The 21,151-nt window shown below is 32.9% G+C and overlaps 1 protein-coding gene and 1 pseudogene across 1 annotated transcript; both read left to right on the top strand.

Annotated features, from left to right (window-relative positions):
- Nucleotides 1-823: 823 nt before the first annotated feature.
- LOC123695345 lies at nucleotides 824-21,041 on the top strand. The gene is made up of 7 exons (XM_045641175.1): nucleotides 824-1,262; nucleotides 9,707-9,824; nucleotides 13,141-13,316; nucleotides 15,252-15,422; nucleotides 18,221-18,318; nucleotides 18,652-18,753; nucleotides 20,002-21,041. The coding sequence occupies exons 2-7, from the start codon at nucleotides 9,728-9,730 to the stop codon at nucleotides 20,363-20,365; spliced, it is 1,008 nt and encodes a 335-aa protein (XP_045497131.1). The 5' UTR covers nucleotides 824-1,262; nucleotides 9,707-9,727; the 3' UTR covers nucleotides 20,366-21,041.
- Nucleotides 2,167-3,945, top strand: LOC123695671 (annotated as a pseudogene).
- Nucleotides 21,042-21,151: the final 110 nt, after the last annotated feature.

Consider the following 21,151-nt stretch of genomic DNA (forward strand, 5'->3'; position numbering starts at 1 on the left):
GCCAATTTTTATAATATTTGACCTTATGTTCTTGTCAGCAGGTCACTTGATCTGCCGACCGTCTAATGACCAATTAAACTAGTTAACTCTTGACCACAATTAAACGCTGGCATTTTTAATTAACCTCTTTATAAATACCCTTTATGCAATAATATAACATGCTTAATTAGAAAGTAAGTAGTGAGATTATGAAGAAATTAAACTATACCTACATAAACATTGGTATTAAAGGTCACACAAAATGAGCTCCATTATAAACGTTAAGTAGTAAGTAAAGTATACTATATTAGATATTTAACCGACTTTCCCACAAAATGACTAAGGTTCTCGTTTACAAATTACGATGTAAAACTTAAATTGCGAGTTCTATTCAGAAGGAGGGATTTTAAAAACTATACAGGCATAGTAAATTATTTTACATGGGTAGAATAATAATTGAAGATTTAATATGAATAGAGAATGGCATTAGTAAATACCAGAATCATGCGGTGAAGGACCAATTTACCGTACAAATCTCAGTAAAGACTTGCAGTTTATACATCATCAACTTAACATCAACTTTTTGAAACATATGTTTATGAAATTATCGATAACGATTGCGGGACACATGTTTCATTTACATTTAAGTTTTTACATATTTAAATAACAATCAGCACATTAACAGTAGGTACGTAAGGAGTAAGCACTAAGCAGCCATTGTTTTTAGTTTCCGATAAGGAACGCCTATTGTTGCATTTCAGCAATCGTGGTCTTCCAAGAACGTAATTCATATTCCTGTTAGCGTACACGACAGTCGACAATTCGCTGTGATTGACGTACGCAAGTCATTACCGCTGCCCCACATAAACCGCACTACTTATACCTTTATCGTGCGAAATTCCTGCAACATTTTGTAACGAACAGGAACTATGCCTTAGACGGGCATCGTTCGAAATGGAAACAAGCACGACCGTCATAGAAAAGTAGCGTAATCATGGGCCAGCAGATGAGGAGCGAACAAACCAGTCCCTAAGTACTCTGTTCCACCGATAACCTAAGCTGTTACTAGCTTACTACTCACTGCCAGTCACGCGCCAGTCTCCGATGAAACGGTTGTGGTTGCGCCGCTCTGCGCACGCGCAACGCTTTTTCAAGTTGGAGTTTTGTACGAAAATATTTTGAGAGTTTTAGATTTTCGTGACGTGATGTGCTTGAAAAAAGCTTGTTGAATATGTGAATATTATTGTGTTTTAATTGAATTGGATTGCGTTTACATTTCTAAAGTAAGTTACTTGTATGTATTTCTTTGTAGTTTATTGCTGAATGTTTTTTTTAAATATAATATTACTAAAAGTCAATCATTCAATTAATAAAAATAACCGTCATATGTATAAGAAACTGGAAAAAACTTTTGTATTATGAAGAAAAAAATATATACAAGCCGTAAGGGAACCTCCTCCTTTTTTTGAAGTCGGTTAAAAATACAATAGTAACTGCGATCGCTATTGTATGTTTTTATATTTATATTTTAATGAATAGTTGCAAAGAATACGATATAATATATGCCTAATGACTCTACTGACTCTACCTTTACTTCAACTTAAATACCTACCTAATTATAATATATTTTACCAACCCTCATACCTAAATCATGACAGAATTATCCTTACACATTTTATTTATTATGTCTATGGGAATACATAACTTATTTATATTATATGTCTATTGAAAACTAAACCTTTCGAAACCTCATTGGCGCGTATGCTAATATATTCGTAATAAGATTTCTCAATGCATAATAATTCAAGCCACATAACAACCTAAGTATACAATTATTGCGACATTTCCTGGAATAAAAAGAACATAAAAACGGTTACAGAATTTTTAAATTTCTTTCATACTTAACGTATGTTTGTTATCATAAGTATGCGCAGATTATATAAACCGGTATTTTACGTAACTTCTAATCTTAGGAAACCATTTACAAAATTAGTCGATGTTACATCGAGTACGTAACTCAGTGATCTACTTTATAATTACATAATTTCTCGTTGTATACTCTACAATATGCAGTAAATTAATGGACAAAAACACCTGCGAGTATATACGTTAACATTACGTCAACATAATATCATGGCCACCGTGTTTTTAAATACAATAATTCAATTGTCAATAAAACACGCACCGTATAAGAGAAAATATTTCTCAGCAGCATTGTATTTAATTGCAAAATGAAAAGATACACGAAATCAACCTACGAGTACACAAAACTCCGTAAAAACTTCGGCAGGCAACCATTGTTCCAAGACGTACCTGCACACTTATTAGACTCCATAAACCCTAATGTAGAGGAACAGAAACAGTATATACTTCGCAATCCCGTGCACCGCACAATACAAGCAACAATGCCGCAATCTGAACACGATGCAAACACAAAACAATTGGTAATGCACGAGCAAGGCATAAATCATAGTGAAGGTGGTTGGCCCCGTGATGTCCATCTATATAATGAAGATCATCTGGCTCGTCACCGGCGCCGCGTTCAACACGAGGATGGCTATGTTAATGCAATATTTAATTTAAGGCCGCAAATAGAACACTGTATTGATCAAAATAACGCAATTGACATGTACCAAACATATTTTGCTAATATGTACCAACAAGCCCCCGTCGAAAAATACAACGTACAAATTGCAAACATATTTAGAGATCCATTTGAACGCCCGGCATCTTGTATTGTGTGGACAAATGAAAAACAATCGCGGCTCGTTGCATCGTACAGCTATCTAGGATATGGTTCCGAGCAAGATTCAAAAACATCAACTGTTTGTCACATGTGGGATATAAACAAACAAACTGAACCATTATATGAATTTATTCCTGAAAATAGTTGCTGGCGCTTAGCGTGCTCACCTATTTCTCCTGAAATTTTGTTAGCCGGTCTTAACTCTGGCACCGTTAATATTTTTGATATAAGAGAAGGCCAAAACGCTGTATCCAGTAGTTCAGTTTATAATTCTCACCGTGGACCTATAACTGGCCTACTATATGGACATTCACGTACTAATACGGAATTTTTTTCCGGGTCGCCCGATGGCCAATGCTTATGGTGGGATATAAGAAACATTTCAAAACCAATCGATCAATTGTACATGTCTGTTCGTCACGGTTATAATGTCAAACCTAGTTTTAGTAATGCAGAAGGTAGGTATTAGCTGTCTCGAATTCGATAGAGGTTTACCGACAAAATTTTTAAGTGGAACTGAATCTGGATTGGTCATTAATGCAAATCGCATGGGAAGAAGCCATTCTGAAATTTTAACATCCTATTGGTATGCTCACACGGGGCCTGTGCGAGCAGTACATCGAAGTCCTTGTACATTACGAATGTTTATAACTTGTGGAGATTGGAGTGTCCGCATCTGGAGTGAAGAAGTACGCACGGCACCTATTATAGTGACTCGCCCATATCGTTACCAGGTAACTGATGTGGCTTGGGCTCCTTTGCGATATTCCTGTTATATGTCAGTGTGTGAAGGTGGTAACTTCTATTATTGGGATATACTTAGAAAGCAACGGGAGCCAGTTGCAACTTTACAAGTGTCCAAATACGGGCTCACGCGTGTGATAGCACATCCCGAAGGAGAGTCAATTGCTGTAGGTGACAACTATGGATCTATATATATTTTACATCTTTCTGAAAATATGACTATCCCTGGCAGTCAAGATAAACAATTAGTTCACCAAATCTACGATCGTGAAACGAGACGTGAACATATTTTAGATAATCGTGTCAAAGAAATCCGCTTGAAAAATCGTGGGGAGGATATTGCACATGTAGATCATGACGAAAGTGTCGATGAAGAAGAATTGCTGAAAACTGCAGAAGAGGAATATTTTAAGATAGTTAATGATGAAATTAATAAAATGGACGAACTGTTTACTAAAAGTAACTTATTAGAATAAAAACCATAATGTAACTATAACCAATTATCGAAATTATATTATTAAAAAAATTCCTGCTCAAATGCACTTTCGATTTTATACCGAGATAAAAAGTAATGTGAACAAATAACGGTTGCACACAATTTAGATTAATTTATGATCTTAATATGACAATAAGGAGAAGTGACGATGCCCGCATGCAACCCCGGAATATATCCGGATAAGGGGCATGGCCGCTGATTTCTCTTACAACATAAAAACCTAACACGTGCACTTCGTAAACAATAGCATTGTTGTCATCGAAGAATCGAGGGAAATGAAACCCACTTTGACATTTTCCCGCTTAAATAGATTTCACCATTATTTATAAGATTGCAATACACTTTTTAACATGTTAGAATGTTAATTAAAGCGTTTATTTTCAGCTATTATTAGCTAATAGACTAGAGGTCACCAGTCGACCGCAATTCATATACATTTAAATGACCATTTTGGCTTATTTTATTAATAAGATATGCATATTGCATACCTCTCTAATTAGAAATAATACATGAACTCCTCAAACTATGATTTTTGACTTTGCCTCATGTTCATCCGTTGTGTCCGAACAATGTAAAAAGTTAATATAGAGGGTTGCAAGGCTCTCAGCTAGTCTACTGTTTTCGCGAAAATCACTTCATGAAATATGCTTTCTTCGGAAAACAATAACATGCGGCTCGTTCAAAGCTATCTTACTAGGTACTAGTCGTTGATTAAATCGATCTACATGAGCTAGTACTGGTTTGTGAACAAAAGTGCGTCAACGGCAACTTTCACCAACGCAAGCGAACAGACGTAGGTTAAGAACACGGCCTACTCATATCTTCTGTATCTATTTACACAGATAACATAAATTCATTCATTTCTTGTTGTGGCGCGTAAAATGGTTGAAAATAATGTGTAGGGAGTTAAGATCACATCTTGAGTTAAGATACGTTGTAGAACGTATATTATTATTGGAATCAAATTGTTAAATAATATGTATTATGTATTTTGATTTATTTATTTTTTTGAATACATAATGAATAGAAATTATTAAAATATATTTTTTCACCGCTTTTAAAGTTTACTTGTTGAATTGGAATTGTTGGTTTAATCGGAAAACTGCAAATTTAATTGATATGAAATTGAATAAACATTTCCATTATAATAAGTACAAAAACATCCTGTTGTGTGTTACCCAAATGCAAACAGTTACCCATTATAATAAAATAACCAACAGTATTAAATCAATTATGAGTCAGGCATATTATATAGAGACCTAATTAAATAACACAATTATATGAATGAATACAAAACAGTCTATAATTGATCGCAATGTTTAACATAGTTAAGCACAATTAGATTAATAATTCTTGTCAACGCAATCATTATGGAATGCTGTGTTCGCTACTGGTTTCCTTATGTAGGTTAATGTCTAACACGGACACTAAGACCTAGTTTTTAAATCTATAGGAAAAACCCTTTGCAATAAGTTATATCTGTATATCTTACGTAATCTTAGCGCGCTTGATTAAAACATTTAATTAATATTTTCTTATATCATATTCATGCTCAATATGTTTTACAATATCTCTTATCGCCTCATGTGTGAACTAAATACCTACTACATAGATATTTTTATTCCTAAAGACACACAAATCTTATTAAGAAAAGGTATGAAAAATATTTAAACTTATATACATCTCTACCATGGAGGAATGCTGAGTAAAGCTTAAAGAAAAATTAATTTGACCATGATAAAGTCGATACCATCATTTCCTCATTTAAAATCATAAGATATAAACAATAAACATACCTCTTTATATAAATTAAGTTTTATTTAACTTTTATAGATATGTAGAGTACTCAGTATAAGTTTAGTGTGTCGTTCAGCAAAATCTCTATTTACATAACTGGAGGCACAATACTGTTACTTCCTGATTTACTTTGTTGACAACTTCTCACTTCATCGCTCCTAACAGTTTAATAGAATAGTCGTATACATCATAGAATAGCTTAGTAAAATAATTTAAATTTGCAATATCGGCTATAAAAATTGTACGTGATAAAACCAATAAACATTATTATAATATCTACGTAATTAAAATATAACATTACCTTCCACGAACAAAATATACAATACACATTATTATTTCTACAACCAAATTATAACTATAAACATTGTATTAAATTATCTGTTAACTAACATATCAGTTAACTAACAATCTAGATCCTTCTATGTAAAACAGCAATCAGCTAACCTCATCAACATTGTCCTATATTACGTGCCCTTTGCTAAGAATTTTTATAACACAGCAAATGACTGTAAGACGATGCGAAACGGTTTTCTAATGCCATAATCGTGAATACCATAACCATAGTCGCCGTATTATGTCACGACATACACGTCACGATCCTATTTGTTTAAGCATTTCAATTCAGTAGATAGGCTTAAATTCATATCATACGGCCTAACAGTGAATTTTTAACAGAGAAAAAGCGTTTTAAACTTTTAAATAACTAATGTTTTCATGATACTTAAATACATTGTGTAGCCTTTAGGTCACACAGATAACATGGTTTGGTGCACGTTTGTTGTATCGGATGATAGTACCTATCTAGTAATTTCAGACTGAAATCTTTATGCTTTGTCAGTTGTTACTTATTACGATGTTACTTTTGTGAAAACACTATTCACAAAAATTTCATCGTATCATACAGTCTTGTACCAGTAGATACCTTTAATTTGAATTTGTATAAATATTTAATTGCATTACCTATAATAATTACATTAGTATAGCTAATTATAGTAGGTATTAGTAGGTTTGAACAAACAGTTATGACATTACCTAAGCTACCTACGACGTCAACAACATAACCTTAGACACTATTATTAAATCTTATTAAGTACCTACGTATTAGCTGGCCTTTAATTCTATTAAACATTGACAGCATTGTGCTTGCAAACCCGATATTTGCCAAGGTGACTATGACAAAGCGTCGAAATGTGTGGGCACGTAAAGAATTCGCTTAACCGCCATCGAATGCCAATGTCAACTAATTTGTAAACCAGTCCTTACAGTTATTCCGACACACCGGTGACGATCAGCTCTGACCCACTTTGCGTGTATTGTTATAACGACGTAATCCTCCCGGAACCTAGCCTTCTGGTATTGGCAGTGCTGAGGACTTTTCTATGTCATTATTTTCGTCATACGTCGTCGTCATCTTTTTGTTTACACTTTTCATTTCTTCTGAAGAGTCTGATTTAATGCTTAAAATTAAATTGATATCTATTGATTTATTTTTTGTGTACTTAGGATTTTTTTGTGTGAATCTTGTAAAATTATTAGATCAATAATTAAGTACCTACAAATACATTTTTGTTTATCAGACAAATAAATAATAGAGATAAATTAAATTGCAAAAAAAATTGCTCTACAATCAATGAGAATTTAAGATAGCCTAGCGGCTAGCATATATCCAAAGACATTATGTAGCTTTTAGACCATATATGATGCAGCCCTATCTACTCGATAACTGTCTAATTTATCATTCTTATCATTAAACATCTAAAGCTTTTGAGCTTACAATAACAAGTTCCTACAAACCAAATAAAATTCCCTTCGCATTTCTTCTTCATTGCATGTATAGTTAGTCCCCTTGGAATTTCCGGGATAAAAAGCCTAGTCTATATAACTATATACATACCAAATTTTATTGTAATCGGTTCAGTAGTAGGTATTTGCGTGAAAGAGTAAAAAACATCTATATACAGTAATCCAAAAGTAATAATGCGCATAGAAATCTTCGTCACTGTTCGGCAACTGTCATATTCTCGGAGCGTCCGAAGATGATATCTATATAGAGCGGTTAAATGCATTTTCTTCATGCATAATTTATACCCGGCGCGGCCTAAGATGATCCCTATGACACTGACAGTTATTCTCAAGAGACAAACTTGTAATGGCGTCACCATTAAATTAGAAACGTATTGGAGGCGTCTAAAAATGGCATTTATTAATTTTTACGTAGCTTTATGCTATTACAATGATATTCCGTTGGCATTATAACAATTCTTAACATTTACGAGAAATTATATCAATCTGACTTTACGTTTACGTCCTTCAAAACTTACATCGTTGGCATTTATCGACTAGTGTGGAAAGTATCGATAAACAAATTTCGATAATGGAAACGAGTTCACATTTTTTCCATGCTTAAGCTATAGTTCATTCACTATTGAATGGAACAGAAGATCGCAGCATAATTAATTAATTAATTTCCGTTCGCGTTAATTTACTTACCTATGATAATATAAGTTATAGAAAAATTAAATGGGGGATTCCATTTTCATGATAAAATAATATACACTGTGTTAAACGGGTTAAAAATTACGAGAAAATGATAAGGTGCATTTTTATGTTTTGGAAAACTTTCGTTTTACTTACCGTTTCGTTTACATAATAGACGTTAAAAATTCATTTTATAATATTTGTAAAAACATGTTTACCGACGTGGCTGAATGCAAACCACGCCTTTGCCTATAAAATAGTAAAGTATCGACACGATCCATCATACGAGCAATCACTAAGACGAACTGTCATAGGGATCATCTTAGGCCGCGCCGGGTATAGTCAAATTATATGTTTTGTGCTAAAAGAGATTAATATGTATTTGTAGGTAAGTAACGATTTTTTTTCGATAATTCCTTGTAAGTAAATAGCGAGTATAACCCCACGATTGCGAATATATTATCTTTGTTGGATTGATTTACTTGGAAAATTTATAGTACTTTTAAAGTGTCTTACTGAAGCTGGTGTAATGATGGAAGAAAAGAAGGTTAAAATAATACAAAATTGATATTGTACTAGCTTTCCGCCTGCGGCTTCGCCCGCGTTTTCAAAGAAAAACCCGCATAGTTCCCGTTCCCGTGGGATTTCCGGGATAAAACCTAGCCTATGTTACTCGTGGATAATGTAGCTTTCGAATGGTGAAAGAATTTTTAAAATCAGTCCAGTAGTTTATGAGCCTATTCATCACAATCAAACAAACAAACAAAGTTTTCCTCTTTATAATATTAGTGTAGATAAAGTATGGTTTTCAAACACAGGTTTATATTTAAACCATATATGTAAATCTTATCATTAAAATTTCAGTTCAAAAGTATTTACAGTACTGATCATTCTTCAATATTATGACAATTCCAAAAAAATTAAAAACAATCAAAATCAGGGATTATCTTTATTTCTGACATTTTAGATACATCGTAACTCTTCTTCATTTTCACTTTCCCTACTGCCATCACCTGTGTAAATCATTTCATCGATTAATTCAATTCACCTTTAAAAACAAAACCAAGAAGGGTACGTAATAGCAGCTCTATATAATTCCACACAGAGAGGACACGTGCAGTCACCACCAATATTTAAAGACAACTGACGGATTTTTGAGTTTTTTGACTGACAGGCTACCGTCACCTACCGCCCGATTTGTTTTTGATTGTGTATGACCATGAATTGACTTCTATTTCTTTTGAACAAGGTGTAAAATGCAACTTCGTTGTTTAGGGCTCTTACGATTCAATGATTCGAGTGTCTTCGGAAATACGACAATTAGCGAAGATTTGCATGTGCATTATTAATTTTGGATTACTGTGCACATACTCAAAAACCTTCGCATTTATAACATTAGAAGGATAGTTCTAAGGTTACCTTTGCTTAAATAAATGTGGGTACCTAATTATTATTATTTATTCCAGGAACGCCATGGGCACAATGCGATGAGCCACGTGGTGGCTGCGCTAGTGTTGTTGACGGTGGGCGCGGCGCGTGCGCAGCTTCAGCCGGCCGATGCGCCACCAGCCATTAATGATACGCGTGAGTTTATACAATTATACATCCTTATTATATAATGTCCTTTTATTCTTTAAAATTATACTATATACTCCTGCGACTATGCCTATTACTGTAAGTTTTTGTTCATAATAGATTTTTTCAGTAATGATATATTTTGGAAATAGAGCATTGAATTTGAGTACCTATGAATACAATTTACGTACAGACGACACTATCCAAATATACATTTGGATAGCGTCTGATTTGAAATACTTCAAATTCAGTTTTCAACTGAAACTATAGTCCTTTTCAGCTATGATGATTCCTGTGACACTTCATCGTGTTCCGAATTACGTATTTTATGTTTAAAACGCCAAAATAATTTTAGTGCATAGTATTTTTATTTTATGGCGGCATTATTACCAAAAATATAAAAATGAAACATCTTAAGCTTATAAATCAAAAACAGTATGGTTTAGTTTAATATAATGAAAAATAAAATAAAATAACACAAAAATATAATACCTACGCAACTCGTGTACATGAAATGGATCGTCGAAAAATCATAGAGTTGGAAAATCATATAATCGGCGCCCATCTTGTGATCGTTTGTCAATCGAGTCAATCGTCTGTACGAGTGCGTTAGCCTTGTATACAAGTTGCATTTTTATATTGATACTTTACGTGGTATTCTGTTATTGTTACTAATTGTTATTGTTGACTTTTTGTTGCTGTTGTTTGCTAAGTTTCCTTAGTTAATTGATGGCGAAATGCCGAAAAAACTAATTTTGGTACATTATTCAAATCGATTTCATTTACATATAAAATATTATCGATTATCGGAAACAATTGATATTATTTCAGTAAAGACATCTCTACACGTGTCAAAAATCGATGTGTCACAGAAATCATCTTAGGTGGAAAGGACTATAATGAGAATAAACTCAATAATGACAGAAAGTAATTATAATTATTTCTTGATATTTTGTCATACAGTATAATTTTTGGCGGAACGGAGCATTATAGACTGACTACCTACCTACTTATACTACCTAAATAACACCACGGCCATTCTTATGGTCTATGCGCAGTGTTAGATGCTGACGATCAGATTACACGTTGCCTTTCTGTTACATCAATAAAAACGTGAAAGAATGACAAACAAAGAGATATATAACTCTAAACAATGAAAAAAGCAACGATAACACCCGGAAAATTACTAAAACGAACATGCTTGGTATCGCATTGGATAAAATATAAGAGAGAATTAAGACTGCTAAATCCTGACTAAACATTTAAAACACATAAGTTAATATTATTATTATTGAAATGTCGTTACGAAGAGAAAATAATGAATTTACATACAATATTTCGTTTAGCATAGCTGTTTGTATTTTGACTGAAACAATCTGGAAGAATTAAATATTTTTTGTCTAAAAATCGAATTTGAAAAGTTGGGACCTCCTTCCTATGCGGTATAACAAACAAATGCGACTAATAAATATAAACTACTCCCAATTTTAAGGCAGCCTAAAGTAAAATTTTCTATTTAAAGTCATATTACTATTCTAAACGGGCAAGTGGCAACTGCAACATAAAGTTTATAATAAATTATTCAACATAGAAACCATAATAATTAATAAACTAGTGACCTAATATAATATGATGCAAGGATTACACCGTGATTATATTATATCCATTTTATAAATGTTCTTTATGCTTTGAGTAATTAATTTCCACACAGTACAAAGCTGGTAGGTATTAATTAATATCGTACATATCATCAACTGTATGAAATTACGTGCTTTATGTTTAAAATAATTTATAGAGGTGCACATAATTATTATTTATTTGTACAAATGTTTATCATGGTCACATTATTACGTATTATTTTGGACGTGTTTACTACTGAATCCAAAATGTTAAACAGTAAACTTTAATTTAAAATAAGTAGGTTAAATGTAACGACCTAATAACTATCTCTTTAACAATAAAACACGTCAAATACTGCTTCCAATAGTAAAATATTGAACACCAAAAGGTTTCATACACGAACATAAACAATGCACAGTCGTAATTCAAAGTCAAAACACAAAATAACAGAGACTATTTGATTGAAGTACCGTTAATTGGACACTCACTAATCGCACAGCGCTCGCTTTCCCTTTGGAAAGTATTGAAATAGAGTTGCTTGCATAATCATAATTCAATACATTATCGCACCAGAAGCTTGCGATAACGGCTTGACCATAAACGGGCTTCTAAATTCAATAACAGTTTTTGTTCGTGTTTTGAAACACAAATCTATAGACGTTTGTAAATAATATTAAGATTAGTGACGATATACTGTATACAGTAGGTACTTATACACGCAACTTTTGTAGTTGCAGTCGCGATGAGTTTAATAAGAATTGGAATTAGGAACTTTGTACAATTTTAGCTCCCTTTTTATTCAAATTCATATTATAATCTTATCTGGGAATATACACAAACATCACCTGGTAAAATTGTGAAAACAAACGGGAATATAATCCATAATATCATTTGATTTAAATTATCCTATCTGTTTATTCGCCAAGATCACAAAAAAGTTATAGCCTACTATGAACGAGAAAAATGTATTTTATAAAATATTATCATACATATTTACTTTGTCAAATTAAATGTTGAATATACTCTTATGAAAATTAAATTATTTAGGTTGTTAAGGGCGTGGGCGCGGTGAAATTTAACATTTAACAAAATCTGGGCTTATCTTGAGAATCGTGCTTAAAGCTGAATACGTTATTAATAACTACCTATAAATTTTATATGGAAAGGCACCTTGATTCACTGATCGTTTAGATTGTAAGGCTCGACACATTTCGGCCCCTTTGTTTGAGCCTTGAAACTAAACAAAAGGATTAATGAATTCGTTACTTTTTAAAAATATAATTATGCAAATACATAATAAAATGTGATATAAATTAAATGACGTAATAATTATAAACGTATAATATAATATTTGACTTTATTGTTATAACCATACTCTACAATTTTCAAGAATTTTCAAGAACGTCTTTTAAGAGGCAACTTTAAGGATGTTCTAAGATGGAATTCACTATTCATATATTATTCAATTTTACATTGTGCATCTCATGCTGTATGCAAATCTAATATGGAAAGGTTTTATTACTCCGGCAAAACTACTGAAATAACGTACCAAAATATAACTTTAGAAGTTATCTACTGAATTATTATAAGGTTTTGAAGACGAGAGAAGCAACGAATTTCTTCTCATAAATATTATATTAACCTACTTACTTTGTTATATTATTGTTTCATATATAAGATAAATACAATAAACATTTTATTACAGGATGCGGATCAGAATGCGTGCGATGTTCAGCGGACGGTTGCATCAAATGCGCTCGTTTGCTCGTCTGGCCATCGGGCAGTTGCACCCACGAGTGTCCCTCTGGCACCAGGGAGTTCTGGGCACATGACGACCAGCTCATGGGTAGAGTGTGCTACCCTGGACACCCTTATAATGAGGTCAGTGTATTTAAGTCTTATTCACGTATCTACGTATAGGAATATAACCGGATTCATAAGATATTTATAAGACGTACTACTGTTACATCTGTTTGATGAATTGACCTTTATTAACGGGCTAATATGTAATCAACTATTATCATCGACCTCATCTCAACCTACTAACGCCCTCAACACACAAATAGGAACTAGTTATGTATAACAAAAGCTCGAGAAAGCTTATCATTAATTTCTGGAATAAAATTCCAAATTATGTTCCAAAAATTTTATTTATTTTAAAATCACAATATCACAAAAATATTTGAAAATATACAATTAAAACTTTACAATGCCCCAAACAAAGCTTAAAAATAATGGCCTAAAAACACTGCTACGTAACTCAATCCCCATACGTCGTTCACATTTGGTAAATAATTAAACGAAGCTATAAAACATGCTGTTTATAAATACACGCCGTATATGGCATAACACCTATAAAACCAGATATTTACAGAGGGGAAATAGGTCACATCGCCTATGAGCAAACATGAAACAACTCATCTCGTAAGCGACGCTTTGATTAAATGATCCATCATTTGTGCGATTAAAAACATCACTGACATTTTAATGTTCCTTTATTTGCACATCATATTATACGATGTTTTTGATGTAAAGCTGCAATTAATAAATAAAATGTACTTTTATTTCGTTTTAAATTATAAAGGGTTCAGAGAGTAAAAGGGTTACTTTACACGAAATAACTTCTACACTCAATAATGCAATATTTTTTTAAATGTAATCTACTATGTATATAAAAATAAGTCGGGTTTTCCTTCCTGACGCTCGCGCTATAACTCCAGAACGCACCAACCGATTTCCACGGTTTTGCATTCGTTGGAAAGGTCTCGGGCTCCGTGAGGTTTATAGCAAAGAAAAGGTGTCTCTAGTGGCGAAACGGAGTTCGCCCGGTTTGCTAGTATACAATATAATTATTTCAGACTTTGTTAATTAATATTCAAATCCATGTTTAATCCTACTCACGTATGTATTTACCATAGAGTAATTCTGCAACGCTTGATCTAATAACATTCAATTACAATATCAAGATATAAATAACACATGTAAGTGCTCTATAGCACATGTTTTTAACGTTTAAAGGCAGAGAAGTTCATCTTAATAGTAAGTCGTAAAGCTTATCTCATTGCACTTAAGATGAAAGTGGCGTAAGTACATGGCTAAAAGTACTCCTTGTACTATTTATCAAGTGACGACGAAACAAAACTAACCCTCTGGGAGTATTGTATGACTTCGTGTGATATTTTTAGATCAAACAAACTTCAACAACGACTGTGTTAACAACAAACATTATCTTCCGTTAACATCTAAGACAGATAGAATGTTAAAAGCATGGAAGGTTAAAAGCTTTTTGCGAAATCCACACATATACCTAGCGTGCAACTTTCACCCTTATATATTGAATTTGAACGATCCTTTATATATTTAAACTGTGAAATAGCTGGTTGGAGTAAACCAAATTGTCGCAATGTATTTTTTGTAAAACCTTAAAATCTGACCTCTATGTAGTTTTTGTGATGATGTTTGTGAGTTTGAATATACTTAATAGCAAAACTCCATTAATTGCTCTGCTAGAAAGTAGAAACTAATCTCCCGGAAAATTGTAGATAGGAAAACAGTTTGAGAGTCTAGGTACAGATTATTTTAGTTTCTATAATACATAAAAATATATTTTAAATACCTTATTATAACACATTTAAACTTTATAAAAATAAAGAATAAATAACGTTCGTGCCATTAAATTCTCTATTTATACAAGAGGAAATGAAAAGTACGGGTAAACATAACAATTAATATAGAAAATAAATCACTTTCATGCATGCTAAAAACACCAGAAATACACGTGTCTAATAATTTAATAAATATTGACGTTTTCCGCAGATTATGATTGGCGGTGCGTGCGGTGTGTTGGCGTGCATAATTTTACTGACCGTTGGCGCAGTTTACGCGCGCTGTAGGAAGCACCAAGCGCACGCACACCCGCTGCCGCAACCGCATCATGATGACGACGCGCAACTCAGAGAGTTTCACAAACAGCTCGACTGTTTACGAGTAAGTATGGTAATTTAGGAGCATGTCAATACTTAAGTTGGAGGGAAAGTTTACGATTAAATCTAATGCATCAGCGTATTTAATTATTTATTTATTTATCCTTTATTGCTCTTAGATAACTTAAATATGAACTTAATCTAATGATAAATTAAAACAAATGGCGGTCTTATCGCTAAATAGCGATTTCTTCCAGACAACCGGAGTACGGAAGGAAATTAGTTAGAGGAGAGGAATAGGGCAGAGCATAAATATAATATGTAAGAATATAATATTAAGATAAATATAAGAATATAGTATATGAATATAATATATATTCACAGAAGTATAGGAAGGAATAACTAAAGCCATAGAAACATGATAATAAATATATAAAGCGACAAAGATATAATACAATATAGATTATTAATTGTTTGACTTCTAGCTGCAAGAGTTTAGAATTCTGCAATGGATAGGTGTTTGAATGTTTGCGCTTATAATCCAGCCTAACTGGCTGTAATTGGATGAAGATGAGCTACAAGAAAGAAACTCAAGGTTCAGAGAGACATTCTTATTCTGTGGTAGCACAAAAAAAAATCAATCTGTAAAAAAATCTCCGCTCTGCTCTACAAAGCCAAACTAGCTCACTCTCATAAAGAAAGGTGTAAAAGAAATTTCATAGTTTGCGTTGCGTGTAATAACGGCTCATTATTAACAGCGAACGCGTGAAATAAGCCATTATAGCAACATAGTTAGCAGAGCCAACACAAACAATACGCTGCGACAACGTAACGCTTTCGATGTTCAACGCCCCGTTAGATCGTGAATGGGCCATGTCGCGTCGTGGCGTATAATAAGACCAGACATCGCGTCTCATACAGTTATGATATCATATCGCTTTCAATAAAAGGAAAACACTCTCTCCGCAGACCGGTTGCGATTCGCAAATGACCCTTCAATCGTGCGTGCACATTATTTTGCGTTAATGACCTCATGATTGATAAGCTGCGCTTTTGTGCTTTTGTGTTCTTGCTTTAGGAATTATTTTTCTTGAATTGATTCTGCCGTAAGATCATTATATGAGTCATGACGATTATAATCCATACTAATATTATAAATGCGAAAGTAACTCTGTCTGTCTGTTACTCAATCACGCCTAAACTACTGAACTAATTTTCATGAAATTTGATATGGAGATATTTTGATACCCGAGAAAGAACATACATTGGCTACTTTTTACCCCGGGAAATAGGAGAGGTTTTATCCAGGAAATCCCACGGGAACGGGAACTATGCGGGTTTTTCTTTGACTGCGCGGGCGAAGCTGCGTGTGGAAAGCTAGTAATTTATACAGGGTGTCTCAAAAGAAAGTTTATATTTTGTGGATGAATAAAAAAAAAGTAAGCGGTGTATTGAAAAAATGTTTATTAATTATTAAAGTGCATAATATGGGAGTTTATTTCTTAAAAATAATATCGTCCAAATGCAGTCCATGATTGCGTTCACGGCACTCATTTAATCGAACACTAAAATTATTTATGACAGCTCGGCAGGTAGACACAGTGGTGGCTGCCATTTCGTGTCGGATATTTTCTTTTAAATGCACTAGAGAAGTTGGTTTTTTGGCATACACTTTAGGTTTAAGATACCCCCACAAGAAAAAGTCCATGGGAGTTAAATCAGGGCTGCGTGGAGGCCAATTTATATCACCTTTCCTAGAGATCAATTTTCCCGGAATAATTTCATGAATTCGAGGTTAAGACATATTGGATGTGTGTGATGTAGCTCCGTCTTGCTGCAACCATGTTCTCTGGTTATAGCCAGGAAAGTTTTGCAGTGCAGGCACTAAAAACTCGTCTACCATCGCTCTGAATTTACTGTAACTGCACGCCCCCTTTCGTCTTCGAAAAAGTAAGGGCCAATAATTCCTCGCTAATTTATATTCTTGATAATTTCTTGTCTATCTTAAATCTAAAGTGTATGCCAACAAACCAACTTCTCTAGAGCATTTAAAAGAAAATATCCAGCACGAAATGGCAGCCATCACTGTGTCTACCTGCCGAGCTGTCATAAATACTGTAATTTTACTGTTCGATTAAATGAGTGCTGTGAACGCAATGGACTGCATATGGACGATATTATTTTTTAGAAATAAATTCCCAGAAATATCATTTCAGCCCAAATATGTGATTAAAAAAAATTTTGTCTGTCTGTCTGTCTGTATGTTCAGGCATCACGTGTTTTCACGTGTTGCCGGTTCGATGGTTTGATGGTTTGATTGAACGGTTCGATTTCGATGAAACTTGGTATAATTATACCTTATTATCCTGGGCATAAAATAGGATACTTTTTATCCCGGAAAAATACGTAGAAAAAAAATAAATCGTAATTTTTCTTAATTTTTCCGCGCGGACGGAGTCGCGGGCGGAAGCTAGTAATTAATAAACATTTTTTCAATACACCGCTTACTTTTTTTTTATTCATCCACAAAATATAAACTTTCTTTTGAGACACCCTATATAACAATAACCATGATTCCTGACTTATATTTTAATTACAAATAACATTATGTTGCAATTTTGCGTACACAATATACATAATATTATTATGATAGAGTCTAAGTAATTAAATATATTCTATGCTTATTCAATATTTACAGAAAATTTATAGGTATTATATTTGTTAGGTATTGTTTCAATTAAAATTACTTATATATTACGTATAGAGAGTTACGTATAAGATCACTTACGATATGAAATATAATAGCATTCCAAATGTAGTTGTGTTACAATTATTTATTTTACTTCTTGTTTTATTCCACAGCCTCATGCGTATACTTTACTAGCTATTCTAAATCATACAAGGCACCAAGTAAGGGAGCTCTATCAATTGGGCAACAACGACGCTGCAATGGCCTACAGGTAAATAATAAATTGTCTACTATAAAATTGTAATGCCCAGGAACTTATTGCTCAAAAACAGGGGGTTACCATGTATTTCCAGTGTGGGAAATTAATTCTGTAATTTTTCCATACTGAAAAAATAAAATACTGCTTTAAGACATCATGGCTTTAAGTCATCATCATAAATACTCCTTAAATTAACCATTATTGGAACTACATTCTCAATCAATTTTTAACCGATTTTTCATTGTTCAGTTTAAAGCACCTTTTAGCTAAGCTAAACTTTTATAAAAAAACGACATTCCATACAGTTTGGCAAGCTAACCTAACCTTTCAATGTTTCGTTTACAGTTGCGTGCTGAGCGACCTGGCGAAACTGCTCATCCTTTTGAACAAACAGCAAGTTCCTGTTGTACCGGAAGAATGGCCAAGACTAGCCAGCTGGGCTGATCGGTAAATTGATTTAATGTTATCTATGATATGAGTATTAGGTATCACAGATAATACTATAGATACCATTACGTATTTGTATCTATAATTCTGTGTTATTACTTTATAAATTTCTAAATAAATCTTTGTTTAAAAGATTCTCATGCATATTATGAAGAAAAATAAAAATTAAAAAGAAAGCCGGATTAAGTATCTCATTGTGGCAGCTATTTTTAGTCAAATACTTACTACAAGTCTACAAATGCCACACATTTATCTAAAAAAAATAAAATTTTCAGTACTCTCTTTTATGTAAGAATGCACAAATACTAAAAACGTACTTCAGTATGAAAATATATTCTACTCGCCATCCTCAGATGTAGATAATATTTGTAAGAGCACTCAAATATAACGCTAAGAGCTTTTAACATTTGGTTCAAACGTAATTCACGCCTATTTTTAAATTTATTTCAGAATATATTTTCATCAAATAAATTAAAAGCCTGCGTATATGAAGTAAACTTTGAAAAGTTATAATAATGCAAATAATTTCTAAACGCTGACTCTACATTATTCATTTGTAATCAATTATGGGCATTATTTATTTCTTATATTATTACTAGCTTTCCGCCCGCGGCTTCGCCCGCTGTGTCTTATACCTAATAAATTACATACTAAAACCTTCCTCTTGAATAACTCTATCTATTAAAAAAAACTGCATCAAAATCCATTGCGTAGTTTTAAAGATTTAAGCATACGTACATAGGGACAGAGAAAGCGACTTTGTTTTAAACTATGTAGTAATTTTACCATCACCTTTATGTTTGAACATGGTTAATTACACGATATATTTTAACATAATAATCGTGAAATTATTCAGTTAAGAAAACACGACTCACGACTTCACGAGTAACATTAAATTTTAAATCGTAACACTCCGGATCGTCTTGAGTGTCTCTTTAAAAGTAAATCTTATTTATCACCTCATAATATTATTCTTTTCGTCCGTAATATAAATGTGGATATGTAATCAGCATATTATAATATACCCAATCAAATTATTTCAAATTCCAATCAGGTATATAGTTTACTACAGTTCCTTTTTTGTTTCTATATATAATTACCTTATAGTTTTTGGTATTTATACAATACCACACGTAATACAACATAATACACACAAAAATACAACGTCTTATACTAAATTCATTGTGATTTAGAACAAACAAAGATGTGTCACATATCTGTGTATTAATTATTCGTTATCATTTCCAGGATATTGAAACGCTACAGCCGTCTCGGTATCTCGCAGCAGCCGCATCAACAAGCCCAACTCGTGAACTTCCTTCCTTCCCCACCGAGCCGATCCGACTCCGACACTACACAATCATTTTCCACTTTCAAACCACCTTCATATTCACCTACTTCATACGATAGTCATATTTTAGATAAGGATCTAGATAACCAATGGGGAGACGCCGGAAGACCGCCCAGTTACTCGCAAATAGAAAGCGAGTCCATTGTTCTGTCTGATCCTTGGGAGAGGAGACCCATTGTCAGACGGGAAAGCGTCTGGCTAGAAGACGAATTGTTTGAGATGACCAGACGACCTCAAGACGAACTTACCACAGAATTATAGTTTATAGCACCAATTTGGATTATTCTATTGTCAAAAAGTTCGTCATTTGTAACATTTCACAAAGCCAAACAAAAATTTGAATTTGTTGATATATTTTTCCTTATGTTAATTTGTAAATAGGAGATTACATTAAATGTACTATCCATTTCAACGGCATTGCACATTCATACCTAAGTATATCATGTTATCTGTTTACTTTCAGTTGAATATTTTAAAACTTATAAGTACAAACTTTACTAAGTTAGATAATTATTTAGATTGTAATAATAAGCGTTTTCTTTAAGCCTAATCGTACCTAATAATGATGTATCTATAGTGTTTTAATCGTTTAAATAGGCACATATTTTGTATTAAAGTTAACTTCGGACTATCGACTATACATCATCAAAGCTCGTAGAGAAATAATAGAGATCGCTGTAGCAATGTACCTATATTACTTACGTAGTTTATTGTAGTAAAATTTCAGTATTTATCATATTGATAAGGATAATTATACATAATTTCATTTGACTCTATGGCATTACCAAATTATGTACCTACCTAAAGTATTTTAATAAGACTAGTCTACTTTTTAACAATGTAAAATTTGATAAATATCTGTGTAAGTATATTTTAATTCAAAATCTTATTTGGTATTAACATAGAATAAATTAATTTGTCAATTTATTTGACCCCTTGTTATGTAATAAAATTATTCTTTTTTACATTGAGTTTTATTTTTTTATTTTTTTGACAAAGGAAGTGATTTATTAAGTTTTTACGTAGATACCTTGTAAACTCCGTATT

The sequence above is a fragment of the Colias croceus genome, chromosome 11 (genome assembly GCF_905220415.1).
Source record: "Colias croceus chromosome 11, ilColCroc2.1".
NCBI lineage: Eukaryota > Metazoa > Arthropoda > Insecta > Lepidoptera > Pieridae > Colias > Colias croceus.

Excerpts from the sequence above, each read along its gene's own strand:
- LOC123695345 (XM_045641175.1), top strand. The coding sequence starts at position 9,728 with ATGAGCCACGTGGTGGCTGCGCTAGTGTTGTTGACGGTGGGCGCGGCG. Across the intron at positions 9,825-13,140 it reads ACCAGCCATTAATGATACGC|GATGCGGATCAGAATGCGTG; the intron begins GTGAGTTTATAC and ends ATTTTATTACAG. Across the intron at positions 15,423-18,220 it reads AACAGCTCGACTGTTTACGA|CCTCATGCGTATACTTTACT; the intron begins GTAAGTATGGTA and ends TTTATTCCACAG.